Source organism: Colobus angolensis, unplaced genomic scaffold (assembly GCF_000951035.1).
Source record: "Colobus angolensis palliatus isolate OR3802 unplaced genomic scaffold, Cang.pa_1.0 Scaffold169, whole genome shotgun sequence".
NCBI classification, from domain to species: domain Eukaryota; kingdom Metazoa; phylum Chordata; class Mammalia; order Primates; family Cercopithecidae; genus Colobus; species Colobus angolensis.
The window spans coordinates 1,922,620-1,937,402 of NW_012114810.1; the positions used below are offsets into that span (position 1 = coordinate 1,922,620).

General features: G+C 45.0%; 1 protein-coding gene and 1 pseudogene across 6 annotated transcripts in view; both read left to right on the forward strand.

Moving 5' to 3' along the window:
* The window catches only part of TUFT1 (tuftelin 1), a 64,640-nt gene that overhangs the window by 37,305 nt on the left and 12,552 nt on the right, over positions 1–14,783 (forward strand). For 2 of the 6 annotated variants that reach the window (XM_011937880.1, XM_011937879.1), the window contains 6 exons: positions 6,331–6,405; positions 6,817–6,918; positions 8,120–8,206; positions 8,751–8,840; positions 10,370–10,435; positions 13,667–13,780. In XM_011937880.1, coding sequence (XP_011793270.1) covers positions 6,331–6,405; positions 6,817–6,918; positions 8,120–8,206; positions 8,751–8,840; positions 10,370–10,435; positions 13,667–13,780 — 534 coding nt within the window. Of the gene's footprint in view, positions 1–5,963; positions 6,103–6,330; positions 6,406–6,816; positions 6,919–8,119; positions 8,207–8,750; positions 8,841–10,369; positions 10,436–13,666; positions 13,781–14,783 lie in introns of all 6 variants that reach the window. The other 4 variants (XM_011937878.1, XM_011937881.1, XM_011937882.1 and 1 more) reach the window with 4 other exon arrangements.
* On the forward strand, positions 1,616–2,106 carry LOC105508875 (annotated as a pseudogene).

Here is a 14,783-nt window from a genome sequence, read left to right on the forward strand (position 1 = left end):
TGTATCCTTTATTCCATTTTTTCCAGTGGTAACATCTTGCAAAACTGTGGTACTATATCACAACCAGGATATTGGCATTGATACAGTCAAGCTATGGAACATTTCCATCACCATTAAGACCCCTCATGTTGCGCTTTGAGAGCCACACCCACTTCCCTCCTGCCCCTACTTTCTTCTTAACTCCTAGTAACCACCAATCTTTTTCCCATTTCTATAACTTTGTTATTTAAAAAATGTTACACAAGTGAAATTATACAGCATGTAAACTTTTGTGATTGGCTTTTTTCACTCAACAAATTCTCTGGAGAGTGTTGTTGCATGTATCAGTAGTTTGATCCTTTTTGTTGCTGGATACTATTCCACAATAATGGATGTACCACAGTTCGTTTAACCATTTCTCTACTGAAGGCATCTGGGTCGTTTCTAGTTTTTGGCTGTTACAAATAAAGCTGCTTTTTCCCTTTCCTTTTACCTTTCCCCTTCCCTTCCCTTTCCCCTTCCCTTCCCTTTCCTTCCTTTGCCCTTTCCCTCCCTTCCCTTCCCTTCCTTTCCCCTTTCCCTCCTCGTCTTCTCCCTTCCCACCCCCCGACTCCTCTCCTCATGGTCCTACTCTGTAGCCCAGGCTGGAGTGCTGTGGTGTGATCACAGCTTACTACAGCCTCAACCTCGCCAGCTCAAGTAATCCTCCCACCTCAGCCTCCTGAGTTTCTGGGACAACAGGCACACAACACCATGCCTAGATAAGAAAAAAAAAAAACATGTTTTTTTGAAGAGAGGGGGCAACTTTCTTGCCCAGTCTAGTCTCAAGCTCCTGGCCTCAAGCAATCCTCCCACCTTGGCCTCCCAAAATGCTGAGATTACTGGCTGGGCACAGTGATTCACGCCTGTAATCCCAGCACTTTGGGAGGCCAAGGCAGGTAGATAACTTGAGGTCAGGAGTTCCAGACCAGCCTGGCCAACATGGTGAAACCCCCTCTATACTAACGTATGGAAATTAGCCAGGCGTTGTGATGGGAGCTTGTAATCCCAGTTACTGGGGAGGCTGAGATAGGAGAATTGCTTGAACCCGGGAGGCAGAGGTTGCAGTGAGCCGAAATTGCGTCACTGCACTCCAGCCTAGGTGACAGAAAGAGAATTCGTCTCAAAAACAAAACAAAATGCTGAGATTACAGATGTGAGCTATGATGCCTGGTTCTGTTTTTCATTTATCTGTTTTCTTTTTCCTGCCTTCCTGTGGATTAATTGAGCACTTTTTAAGATTCCATTCTTATTTATTTGTAATGTTTTTGAGTGTTATATGTTTGTATAGACTTTTTAGTGGTTACTCTAGGTATTATACATTATGTATATATAGGTTATCACAGTCTACTGGTGTTGGCATTTTACTAGTTTGAGTGAAGAAGAGAAACCTTTCCTTCCTTTATATCCCTTTACCGTCTCCCATTTATGATACTAGGTATTTAATAGTATAATATTATAATATTTAAATATTTTCTCTGCATACATTTAGAACCACATCAGACATTGTCATACTTTTTGCTTTAATCATCAAATGTAACTTAGAAAACCTAAGAGGGGCTTTCCAGCCCCAGCCCCAGCCCCTACAGCCACCGAGATGTTGATGCCTAAGAAGAATTGGATTCCCATTTATGAACTCCTTTTTAAGGAGGGAGTCATGGTGGCCAAGAAGGATGTCCATATGCCTAAACACCTGGAGCTGGCAGACAAGGATGTGCCCAACCTTCATGTCCTGAAGGCCATGCAGTCTCCCAAGTCCCGAGGCTACGTGAAGGAACAGTTTGCCTGGAGACATTTCTACTAGTACCTTACCAATGAGGGCATTCAGTATCTCTGTGATTACCTTCATCTGCCCCAGAGATTGTGCCTGCCACCCTACGCCACAGCCATCCAGAGACTGGAAGTCCTCAGCCTAAAGGTCTGGAGGGTGAGCGACCTGCAAAACTCACAAGAGGGGAAGCCAGTGGAGGTACCTACAGGCGGAGTGCTGTGCCCCCTGGTGCTGACAAGAAGGCTGAGGCTGGGTCAGCAACGGAATTCCAGTTTAAAGGTGGATTTGGTTGTGGACGTGGTCAGCCACCTCAGTAAAATTGGAGAGGATTATTTTGCATTGAATAAACTTATAGCCAAAAAAAATTAAAAAGAAAAAAAAGAAAGAAAGAAAAAGAAAACCTAAGAGGGGAAGGAAATCTTGTTGTATTTACCCATCTTTTTTCTACTCATGTTTCTTTCTTCTCAATATTTCAAGTTTCCTTTTTTTTTTTTTAAAAAAAAAATCATTTTCTTTCTGTTTAGAGAACTTTTTCAGCCATTCTTTTAGTGTAGGTCTGCTGGTGAGAAATTCTCCTAGTTTTCCTTCATCTGAGAATGTCTTGATTTCTCCTTCATTGCTGAAGGATATTTTTCTTTGTTGTAGGATTCTGAATTGAAAGTTCTTTTCTTTCAGCATTTGAAAAATAGTATGCCACTTCCTTCTACCCTCTGACATTTCCGATGAGAAATCTGCCGTTATTCACATTGTTTTCCCCTCAAAGGTTATTTTTCTCTGGTTTCAAGATTTTTTCTTTGTCTTTAGTTATCAGAAATTTAATTATGATCTGTCATGGCATGAATTTAATTATGATCTGTCATGGCATGAATTTCATGTTTGCTCTGTTTGAAGTTTGCTTGGCTTCTTGAATCTACAGGTTTGTGTCTTTTGCCAAATTTTGAAAGGTTTTGGTCATTATTTCTTTGAGAACATTTTTAACTCACCCTCTTTCTTCTCTCTACCTGGAATTCTGATGGCTGGATGGAATCATCTCTCAGTGCCCCAACCCAGCCTAGTTGTCTATGCTCTTCCAATTGGAATTGCCTGGGTTTACGAAACAGACCAGACTTGACCTTTGTTAGCTAATAACCCCTTTGTTCTGACTGAAGGATGCCCTGCCTTTTCCCAGCCTGCCTCCAGGTATGGGGAGATAGTGTTCTTTTTTTTTTTTTTTTTTTCTTCTTTGAGATGAAGTCTCGCTCTGTTGCCCAGGCTGGAGTGCGGTGGTGTGATCTTGGCTCCCTGGAACCTCCACCTCCCAGGTTCAAGTGATTCTCCTGCATCAGCCTCCCTAGTAGCTGGGATTACAGGTGCCCGCCACCACTCCTGGCTGAGTTTTGTATTTTTAATAGAGATGGGGTTTCACCATGTTGGCCAGGCTAGTCTCAAACTCCTGACCTCAGGTGATGCACCCACCTTGGCCTCCCAAAGTGCTAGGTTTACAGGCGTGAGCCACTGCACCCAGCTGAAAGAGCGTTTTAATAAAAGTGCGGGTGTATCCTGGGAAGAAAGAATTGGCAGCCATTCTGGCTATTTTGAAATCATTTCCTCTTTTTTCTTTTGTAATATTTTCTTGAGCTAGATGTCGTGGAGCATTCTCTGTGCATTCAGAAAATACCTTTGCGAAGCGCTGTGGCATACAACAGCTCTCGAGGAGTTAACAGAAGGGGTAATTCTTCACAGAACACAAATAACTGAGAGACAGGTGCCATGGGAGGCCTTGTGACGCTGTGGGAGCTCCGGGAGGGGAAGACGTGTTTCCCACAGGATGCAGGGTAGCATCTTGGAAGATGAGGCATTTGAACATGAACTTGAGGAACTTGCAGATGCCCTAGGTGAAAATGGGAAGAATGGGTATTTAAGGCACAGGAAATGATGGGAGCAAAGACACTGAAGTTGGAAACCATCGAATGTATTGGATAGGGCACTGAGAGATGGTAGCAAGAGGCGTGAGTTTACCCAGACTGTGGAGGCCTTGCATGCCGCTCTAAGGATGTGGCTTTTATCTCATGGGAATTAAGTGTTTTCATAAAACCAGCTACTTTGTTAGGGTTGGGAAGGTTTAAGGGCCATTGTGACGGTGTCTTCTGTCTTTCCTACATTTGGATTCACTCCAAGAAGTAGGAGGATGCTGATGCTTCAGTGCTACCCTCCTGTTTAGCAGAGAGTAACCTCCATACATTCTCTCATTTTCTTTTTCTTTCTTTCTTTCTTTCTTTTTCTTTCTTCCTTCCTTCCTTCCTTCCTTCCTTCCTTCCTTCCTTCCCTTTCTTTTCTTTTTTTTTTTGAGACGGCATCTCACTCTGTTGTCCAGGCTGGAGTGCAGTAGTGCGATCTCAGTTCACTGCAGCCTCCGCCTCCCTGGTTCAAGCGATTCTGCTGCCTCAGCCTCCTGAGCAGCTGGGATTACAGGCGCCCACCACCATGCCTGGCTAATTTTTTTGTATTTTTAGTAGAGATGGGGTTTCACCATGTTGGCCAGGCTGGTCTCGAACTCCTGACCTCAGGTGATCCTTCCACCTCGGCCTCCCAAAATGCTGGGATTACAGGCATCAGCCACCACACCTGGCAACATTTTCAAGTAATAGTCAACAAAAAAACCCTCAGCTGGGGGCCGGGCACAGTGGCTCATGCCTGTAATCCCAGCACTTTGGGAGGCCGAGGCAGAAGGATCACAAAGTCAGGAGGTCAAGACCAGCCTGGCCAAGGTGGTGAAACCCCGTGTCTACTAAAAATACAAAAATTAGCCAGGTGTGGTGGCAGGTGCCTGGAATCCCAGCTACTTGGGAGGCTGAGGCAGGAGAATTGCTTGAGCCCAGGAGGCGGAGGCTGCAGTGAGCCGAGATCGTGTCACTGCACCCCAGCCTGGGAGACAAGAGCAAGACTCCATCTCAAACAAACAAACAAACAATCCTCAGTTGGATGGTAATATACCCATTTTACAGATAAAAACACCAAGAGTTAAGTATCTCACCAAAGACTGATTTCTTCTCCGCCAAGTTGGAAGGTTATCTTCTCCAGACATTTGGAAGGTTAAGAGGGTTCTTTAAAACCTGTCTGTTACCAGTAAGATGTTTTGGTGACCAAATGACCTCAAGATCACTTTCATTCTTGGGTAGCCCAGCACCTATTTCTCTTCATTGTCTGGGAGAGGCATATGCTTCATCCTCATGCTGTCACAGAATGGAATCCAGAAGGAGCCTGAGATATACTTGGTCCAACTCCTTATTTTTCCAGTGTGAACCAGAGATCCATAGTGGCTAAGCCCCTCATTCACCTCCATGCATAGTACAGGTGATCTACTCTGCCTTGTTAGTCTTCTCTCAACGTTATAATCTTCCCAATCTACAGGCCCCTAGTTTTCCCTCCTACCACATTTTTTCCTTTCAGGTTTTTAATTTTCCCCACAAAGTGTTGTGTTTGTTTGTTTGTTTGTTTTTGTTTTGTTTTGTTTTTGAGACGGAGTCTTACGTGTCGCCCAGGCTGGAGTGCAGTGGCGCGATCTCAGCTCACTGCAAGCTCTGCCTCCCGGGTTCACACCACTCTCCTGCCTCAGCCTCCTGAGTAGCTGGGACTACAGGCGCCTGCCACCAAGCCCGGCTAATTTTGTTTTTGTATTTTTTAGAAGAGACGGGATTTCTCTGTGTTAGCCAGGATAGTCTTGATCTCCTGACCTCGTGATCCAACCGACCTCGTGATCCACCTGCCCAAAGTGCTGGGATTATAGGCTTGAGCCACCATGCCCAGCCTTTTTTTTAAAAAACCTTCTTTGAAGCCCGGGCAACATGGCAAAACCTCATCTCTACAAAAAGTACAAAAATTAGATGGGCGTATTGGTGCACCTATAGTCACAGCTACTTGGGAGGGTGGATCACTTAAGCCTGGGAGGTCGAGGCTGCAGACGCACACACACACACACACACACTTATTTGACTTATGAAAGAAAACCTGCTTCATTCTTTGAATTAGGCTGATCTCTAGATGAATACCTGTTATCTTGCCTGCTTTCACTTGGATAATTTCCATGTGGCTCATAGAAATGGGAGTTTGAATTCAGGTATTTTCTTGTAGTTTAGTTCAGGAAGAATGTGTTAGTCTTGTAAAGTGCATCAATAACTTGCTGGCTGGTTGTCAGGAGCAGAAATTCTGGATTGAGGATGAGCAGTCCAGGAAGGACCTCTCCACAACTAGAGAAAGAAGAGTACATGCCATGTGTTCCCTGTTGTCCAAGAACCAGGGTAGCCTTGCTGGGGCCGTACAGAGCAGTGTGCCATGTAGTCCTTGTTGTGAAAGAAAGGACTGTCAGATGGTCCCAGAGTCACCGCCCCAAACACCTGATTTTGGGCAAGGTAATGCTGCCTCCCTGGACTTCTTTTCCTAGTCTGTGAAGTGGTGATGACAAGGCCTGCTCCACAGGGCTGGCAGAAGCACCCTGTACTGGTGGCACTTCGTACCTGACTGTAAAGGTGAGGGGTTATTGTTGCTGTCATTGTCATTATTAGGGCAGCGTGGACATTCTCAGGCTGACTCTTCAGGGTGAACTGACAGGAGATGAACTTGAACACATAGCCCAGAAGGTACTGCGGAATTCTGGTGGGCAAGGCCGGCTCCCCACACCAGTGCTTCCTTGCTGCTGGCCTCTTACCCTAGTACTGCCTGGAGCCGACTCTGGTGACGCGAGCGTGGGAGCCCCTCCTTTCAGCAACATCCAGCTTGCCTCAGCCTTGTGCACTGCTTTGGGGCAGGAGGAGTCCCCCACTAAAATTAAAACTAAGCTGCTATTTCTGCCGATTTTCCCTGGCCGGTGTTCTTGCTGCTGTGTGGCTTGTGTTAGAGGTTCTGAAATGAGTTTTTGGAGAGGAAAGTCAGACTAACCCTTCAAGTCTTTTGAGAAACAGGTCTTCTGCATTAGTTGAGGGGCAGGAGTTATGGGCTTGCCATGTGATTTCTGAGCCATCTCTCTCTCTGTCTTGTCTCTCTTCGGCCAGGCGGGAAGGAAGACCTATGCCATGGTGTCCGGCCACTCCACTGGTCATTCTCTGGCTTCAGAACTGGTGGAGTCCCATGATGGACATGAGGAGATCATTAAGGTAAGCTTAGTTCACCTCCAACTTTTCTCACTGTCCTCTTCCTCCCTGCACGTATGTGAGAGGGAGTAGTTGATGTTGTTGCCAAAGGGAGCTTGTGGTTTGATGGAAGGAACCAGACCTGAGCTGCTAGTTCCTGGCAATCTCCTAGAAACATCTTAATTAATACCAGGAGACTACAGTCTGCCTGTTAGCAACTCTGGTGCGGCCTGGCCCCAGGCAAGGGGCCGTACTGGATGACCTTACTAGGGGCCTATCCACTGACCATGTTTTGCTGCTGGAGGTTGTGGAGACAGGTAGGAGGTGTGTTTATGGAACTTACTATTTTCTATAATGGGTTCATCCTGATGGAACTTATTTATTTATTTATTTATATGTTTTTAGTTTTGTAGAGACAATCTCACCTTGTTGCCTGAGCTGGTCTCCAACTCCTGGGCTCAAGCAATCGTCCTGCCTCAGCCTCCCAAAATGCTGGTATTATAGGTGTGCACCACCCCACCTGGCTGATGGAACTTATTTTTTTTAAAATAAAATGATTTTTGTTATTTCTCTCTTTTTTTTTTAATAAAACAGCTTTTTGAGATATAAATCCCATACCATATGATTGGCTCAGTTACAGTACAGTTATGTGCTGCATAACAACATTTCGGTCAGTGATGGACTGCGTAGACAACAGTGGTCCCATAAGATTATTATACTCCATTTTCACTGTATTTTTTCTAGGTTTAGATACATTACCATTGTGTGATAATCACCTACAGTATTCAGTACACTAACATGCTGTGCAGGTTTGTCTGTAGCCTGGGAGCAATAGGGTACACCGTACAACCTGGGGGTGTAGGAGGTCATGCCGTCTAGGTTTGTGTGTGTACACTCGCTGATGTTTGTACAAGGATGAAATCGCCTAATGATGCATCCCTCAGAATGTGTTGCTATGATTAAGTGATGCATGACTGTGTATATGTGAGTGTTTATGCCAATATAGCTATAGAGCATTTAGCTAAATTTACTGCATTAGGGTAAATTTCCAGAAGTAGAATTGATAGACCAAAAGGTAAATATATTTTTAGGTCTTCTAATCCGCATTCCACCCAGTAAATTGGCGGTAACAATTTATCCTCCCACCAGCACTGTATGAAGCTGCCTATTTTTGTATAGTTAATTTAATTTGAGGTTTCTTAACTAAATAGTGTTCTTATTTCAGGTGTACTTGAAGGGGAGGTCTGGAGACAAGATGATTCATGAGAAGAATATTAACCAGCTGAAGAGTGAGGTCCAGTACATCCAGGAGGTGGGCACCCCTTCCCTCTCACGCAGTGCCTAGGTCATTTCTCTAAATCTCACATTTTTTTTGGCTGTCTTCTTTTGTGGATTCTGGTTTTTCCGCTTCTTTTTCCTTTATGCCTCTGAAATGCCGCCATGCCCTCGTGTGTGTCAAATATATAACTTTTGACCCTTCATACCTGATCCATTAATCCACGGATACTTAAGTACTATGTGCCTAGCACTGTCCCCAGCCACCTACCAAAAATTACCAGCCAACTTTTCACGTAATTTCTTCACTCCCTTCCTGGCTCATGTTTCTCATTGGCACTTATGCCCATATTACACATATTACACATTTTACTTATTTGTCTTTTGTGTTGTGTGTGTCTCCCCAACAAGAATGTCAGCTGTAGCCCCACTTGACCAGGGCACCTCTCTCTATCCTACGGCCAGTAGTTAGGACAGTTCCTGACTCGTAGTACAGGCCGGGGATGGTGCACAGAGTTGGGTGAGTTGGCGTGCTCTCTTTCTCTACCCTAAAGCTCAAGTTTCTTCCCCTCCCCTCCCAGGCCAGGAACTGCCTACAGAAGCTCCGGGAGGATATAAGTAGCAAGCTTGACAGGGACCTAGGAGATTCTCTCCATCGACAGGAGATACAGGTAATAGGAAATGGTCCATGGTTGGGTCCCCACCGAGGAGGTGGGGTTGTGCCAGGTAGTCTCATTTACCAATTACCCAGTGTGTGCTGAATCTAGCATCTCTGCCAGGAATGGAGAAAATAGAGGTGATGCTGGCTTCTCTGGAGCACTTAGGACTCTCCAGCCGAGGAGCACTTACATTTACACATGTCAGCTTAAGCATAAGTACACCTGCTCCTGAAACACTGTACAGAAATTGAACTTATACAAATTAAATATCATCAGTTGTTAGCAAAGCCTCTTATCTATAAGGATTCTGTGATCAAGCTTCCTATAATAATGGAATTTTATGAAGCAGACAGTCACCTGTAAATCTACACTTCTCATAAGCTGATCTTGCTTAGTTTGGGTGGCACCTGTAGTGTGAATTGAAGTCCGTGCCCTAGCCTGTTATTAATCTTGTATATAGTTATGTCTAACCTGGGATGGGAAGCTCCTCAAGGTTAGGAGTTCACCCCACCCCCATCCCGTGTCTGTATCCTCACCCTCCCTCTCTCCCCAGGTCTGGGATGTAGAAGGCATCAGTAAATGTTTGTTAGACTGAACAGATTGGATAAGTCTTTCCTGGGATGGATAATCCTGGGATCCTGCTTTTCAGTTTTTCCAAAACTCGAGGATAGAAATGCCCTCAGGAGAACAGAGCTGTCTCTTTGTGACTTTGCCCTCATCCTTTAGATTCTGACTTGTATCTTTAATTTGCATTTTGGTTCGGGCAGGGTGTCTTGCTCCAGCAGCAGCCCCTGCCTTCGTTCCCTTGAGGGGAACAGCGGCCCAGCAGCTGGTGCAAGGAAAGTTCTTTGTCTTGCACATGCACTTGTGTGGTGGAACATTTCCTAATTTTTGCTTTGGCTGAAGGCAGGCCTTTCAGTGCCTGAGCTCACATCTGGCTGGTGGGAGCTCCTTTGTCAGGTGGCAGAAGAACCTAATGTGCAGAGACTGGCCCATAGTCCAGCCCCCTTGTTTGCACAAACCAGCTGTCATATGATGAATAATCAGGCTTTGGGTCAGAAATAATTTAAAAAGGGCTTCCCTTTGTAATTTTTGCTTTGTGAAACTTTGCCAGGATCCCTGGGGGCAAGGGAAACTTTTTGTTTGTGGCAGGCAGCTGCACTTATTCCCTGGCTAAGAAGAATGAACTACACATACTTTTCTGTCTGCTGAAAGGTTTTAGCCTGAGGTTTTTTTTCATCCTCCCTACAAGGCTAGGGTGTTCCCTTTCAAGGCCACACACATTTCTCCACCCCCTCTTGTTTCTGTTTTCTCAGGGAACACAAAGAATCTTTTTTTCTTTCCCTTCCTTCCCTCTTCCTCTTTTCCTTTCTTAATTCCTTCCTTTTTCTCCCTCCCTGTCTTTTTCTGTCTCCCTGCCTCCCTTTCACTTTCCTCTCTCTCTCCCTGTCCTTCTCTAAGATTTGAGTGTTAGGAGAATAATGTTCAAAGTTGGTTGCTTGCATCTGTTTTAACTACCAATTTTATTTTTCTTTGAACAGGTGGTGCTAGAAAAGCCAAATGGCTTTAGTCAGAGTCCCACAGCCCTGTACAGCAGCCCACCTGAGGTGGGTAACAGAGGACACAACGGTGGCTCTGCTTAGCCAGGGGCAGGATTGCCTCCTCCCCATCCTCTTGTTTATTGCTTTCTCTCTCTCTCTCATTAAGTACAAGAGTAGTAGTTGACATAAAAATTCAAACAACAGAGAAATATAAAGAGTGGAAATTCTCCTTCCCCAATCTCACTCCTTACAAGTATCCACTGTTAACAGATTGAAGTGGGTGGATCTTTCTAGGACAGTGCTTCTCAGCCTCAGCTGCTCATTGGAATGGCCTTGCAAGCTTTAAAGGATATGATGCCTGGGTCCCATCCCTAGAGCTTGTCATTTCATTGTTCCAATAAGTGGCCTGGGCATCAGGACTTTTAAGAGCTCTTCAGGTGATACTAATGTTTAGCTAAAGTTGAGTGCCAGTATTCTAGAATATTTTTATATACATAGACAACCATATTTAAATATCATGTATATGTTATATACATACCATATATACATGATAAATATATGTATATAATATATATGTGCTTTTCTCAACTATAGGATGGTAAATACATTTTTCTTTGCTTGCTTTTTTTTTTTAACTAAAGTGTATATTATAACCTTCTTTCCATGTCAGTACATAATAGATCTACCTCATTCTTTTGAATAACTACGTAGTATCTCCTTCCATGGCTGTACTTGATCGATTGACTGATTGACTGACAGAGTCTCACTCTGTCACCCAGGATGCAGTGCAGTGGTGTGATCTCGGCTCACTGCAACCTCTGCCTCCTGGGTTCTAGCAATTCTCGTGCCTTAGCCTCCTGAGTAGCTAGAACTACAGGCATGAGCCACCACGCCTGGCTAATGTTTGTATTTTTAGTATAGATGGGGTTTCACCATGTTGAGCAAGCTGATCTCGAACTCCTGACCTCAGGTGATCCACCCACCTCAGCCTCCCAAAGTGTTAGGATTACAGGCATGGGCCACTGCACCCGGCCACCATGACTGTATTTTTAAAAAGTGTTATTGTGTTTTTTTTGTGATTATATAATACAAAACTTTCATACTGTAGAAAATTTGGAAAATTCAGAAACACAGGAAAGTGAAAGAAGAAAAAATGTCACTTGTAATCTACTCAGGAAAAAACCACAGTGAAATTTCATCTTTCCCTGAATGCAAATATATATTTATAATATTCACATTGTACAGTATGTAGCATGTCTTTATAATTGTTTTTTTTTTTTTCTTTAGTTGGGTATGTTTTGGCATTCGGTGTTTTTGGCCCTCAGGTATAGGTTGAATCAGACCCACCCATCAGTTCATGGCACATCATCCTCGTGGGTCCTGTCAAGGCCTCTCACTGGTTTTAGTTCTTGTTTTTTGTTTTTTTTGCCTCTCCACCTCCTGCAAGAGGCACTCACTCTAATGAATTCAATATATGGCTTTAAATATGCCTGTAAAATGTTTCAATATACGTGATGAACTTGTGCTATATCTTCTTTAAGCAGTCCTCCCACCTCAGCCTACCCAGTAGCTTGTTCTTGTTTTCCCTGGTACCATGTTTTTTAGGATCTATCTAAATTGCTGTATTAAAATCTAGTTCATTGCTTCTGCCTCTACATGTAGTTTTATAACTTACTTTTTTGCTTCATATTATATCACATGATGAAATAATATTTTCATGAAAGTTTTCCATGTTATTAAACAGCCTTATGAGAACACTCTTTGAAATAAGTGCATAATAGTTGTGTTCCAGGAGCCTTTTTTTTTTTTTTTTTTTTGAGGCGGAGTCTCGCTCTGTCACCCAGGCTGGAGTACTGTGGCCGGATCTCAGCTCACTGCAAGCTCCGCCTCCCGGGTTCACGCCATTCTCCTGCCTCAGCCTCCCGAGTAGCTGGGACTACAGGCGCCGCCACCTCGCCCGGCTAGTTTTTTTGTAGTTTTTAATAGAGACGGGGTTTCACCGTGTTAGCCAGGATGGTCTCGATCTCCTGACCTCGTGATCCGCCCGTCTCGGCCTCCCAAAGTGCTGGGATTACAGGCTTGAGCCACCGCGCCCGGCCGTTCCAGGAGCCTTTTAAAACATTCTCACCTGCCCATTGGCTCAGGTGAGGATTTAGGGAAATTGACTGGATAACTTATGACATCTAGATTTGGAATGCTGTGATTCTAACCACTTGCTTTAGATGTGCAGCTTGGACTTTCTCCTTCTTTTGAATCACCATATTTGGCAAATACATTGTTGGCAACAAATTACAATAATACCTGGTAATATCTGTTTGGCCTCTTTCTTCTCACAAGCTCAAAGTTGTACCGGATGTTATCTTACCTAGTTTTGAGGCAGCCTCTAAGGCAGGGTGTGGTAGGGAATGTACTTACTGCCTCACAGATAAAGAAATGAAGGCCCACAGGACTTCATTTCTTCATTGTCACCCACAGGATGATAATGCAGAGACTGAGACCCTGTGTCCCTCCTCCCAGCCGAGAGCTCTGAGCTCTGGTTTGAAGGCGTTGCTGCTTCCCACTGTGCAAGATTGGGAGAGATTTTTCTGTCAGACTCACAGGGAGTTCGTAATCGAAGTGTCTGGTGCCCGTGCAGCAGAGACGGGGGCGAGACCCTACATGTTAGCTCATCCCTAACCACCAGCCCACGGTTGGGTGTGTCTGGGAGAGACTGAGCAGTTACCTCGATGAGACACCGTTTTCCACATCGAGTCAGATTCCTGGACTCATTGCATGCTTTTGCCATAAACCTGTCCCTCCATCAGTAACCCTTTATATGCTGCTCTCAGTGCCAAAAGCTGAGAATGGTAAAGGATGTGCTTTTGGACCACTCCCTTTGTGATGGGTGCAACATAGTCCCTGTCCTATGGGAACTGTGGTCCAAGGGGAACATGGTCTCTGCTCTCAGAGAGTTGTAGGTGGATAGAGGGAAACAGGACACACACCTAGAGACAGCATCCACATATTCGCCAAGAAATCAATCAGTGGATACATAAGTGAAATACTACTGAGCATGCCCTAAAATAATTGGGTGTTTTGAGGCTAGCAGAGTTCTTTACGGTATGAAAGGACAATGTTTCATTGAATAACTCAGAATTCCTGGCTGCCTAAGGTAACTCTCCCCTTATGTGATGACAGTTCTTTTGTGAGGGTGGTCTGGATGAGATGGTCCAAACCAGTGTGTGCCTGGGAGGGGACCTTTTCTTACTGAGTCAGAAACTTGATGGCTTCCTCTTCCCTTCCTTGCTCTGGCTGTAGGTGGACACCTGTATAAATGAGGATGTTGACAGCTTGAGGAAGACTGTGCAGAACTTACTGGCTAAGCTTCAAGAGGCCGAGCGGCAACACCAGTCAGACCGTGTCGCTTTTGAGGTGAGATTTGGGATTTGGGGAGAAGGTGCCCTAAGGGATGGACTAGTGAACACAGGTGCCAGTGATGTCTCGGCTTGGACTTCCTGTCTCTCTGGCTGAGTGCCACAAACTGGAAAGCAAGACTGTGAGGCCTGGAACACTTGTCTGCTTCTCCCTCTCCTGGACGTTTATACTGTTTACTGTCCAAGGCCGGCCCATAGTTCAAAGGTCAGCTTGGGATTCTCTGCTCTGATGAATTTGAGGGTGGTGCCTATCTGGGGCAGCCAGTGATTCAGAAGTCATTTCTGTCTGTGTCGTGGTAAGAATCCCTGGGCTCTTGAGACTCTGTGCAGGCAAGGACTGCTGTTGGCATGTCACCCCACGCATCCCTAGTGTCTGGCGCAATACCTGGTATTAGATAGGTGCTTCATAAACGTGGACTGGATGAGTGACTAAATCTGTGTTGTTGTAGAAAGAACTGCACCCATCAAGTTGGAGGATTTGGGCTCTAGACTCGGCTTTGCAGAGCTTTGTGGTCTAGGATGAGTGTCTTTTTTTCACTCTGCCACCAAGCTGGAGTGCAGTGGTGCAATCTTGGCTCACTGCAACTTTCGCCTCCCAGGTTCAAGCGATTCTGCTGCCTCAGCCTTCCGAGTAGCTGGGATTACAGGCACGTGCCACCATGCCCAGCTAATTTTTGTGTTTTTACTAGAGACTGGGTTTCACCATGTTGGCCAGGCTGGTCTCGATCTCCTGACCTTGTGATCCGCCTGCCTCAGCCTCCCAAAGTGCTGGGATTACAGGTATGAGCCACCACGCCCGGCCTGGAATGAGTATATTAATTATTGTTATAGTACAGAAGTCTATAAATGGAGAGTAAAGCCCTCTACTATATGTGAGGTCTTCCATGTTTTCTAGAAAATCCTTTGAGTATAAAACAAGGTACATGTGCAGTTTCCTTCCTTCCTTCCTTCCTTCCTTCCTTCCTTCCTTCCTTCCTTCCTTCCTTCCTTCCTTCCTTCCT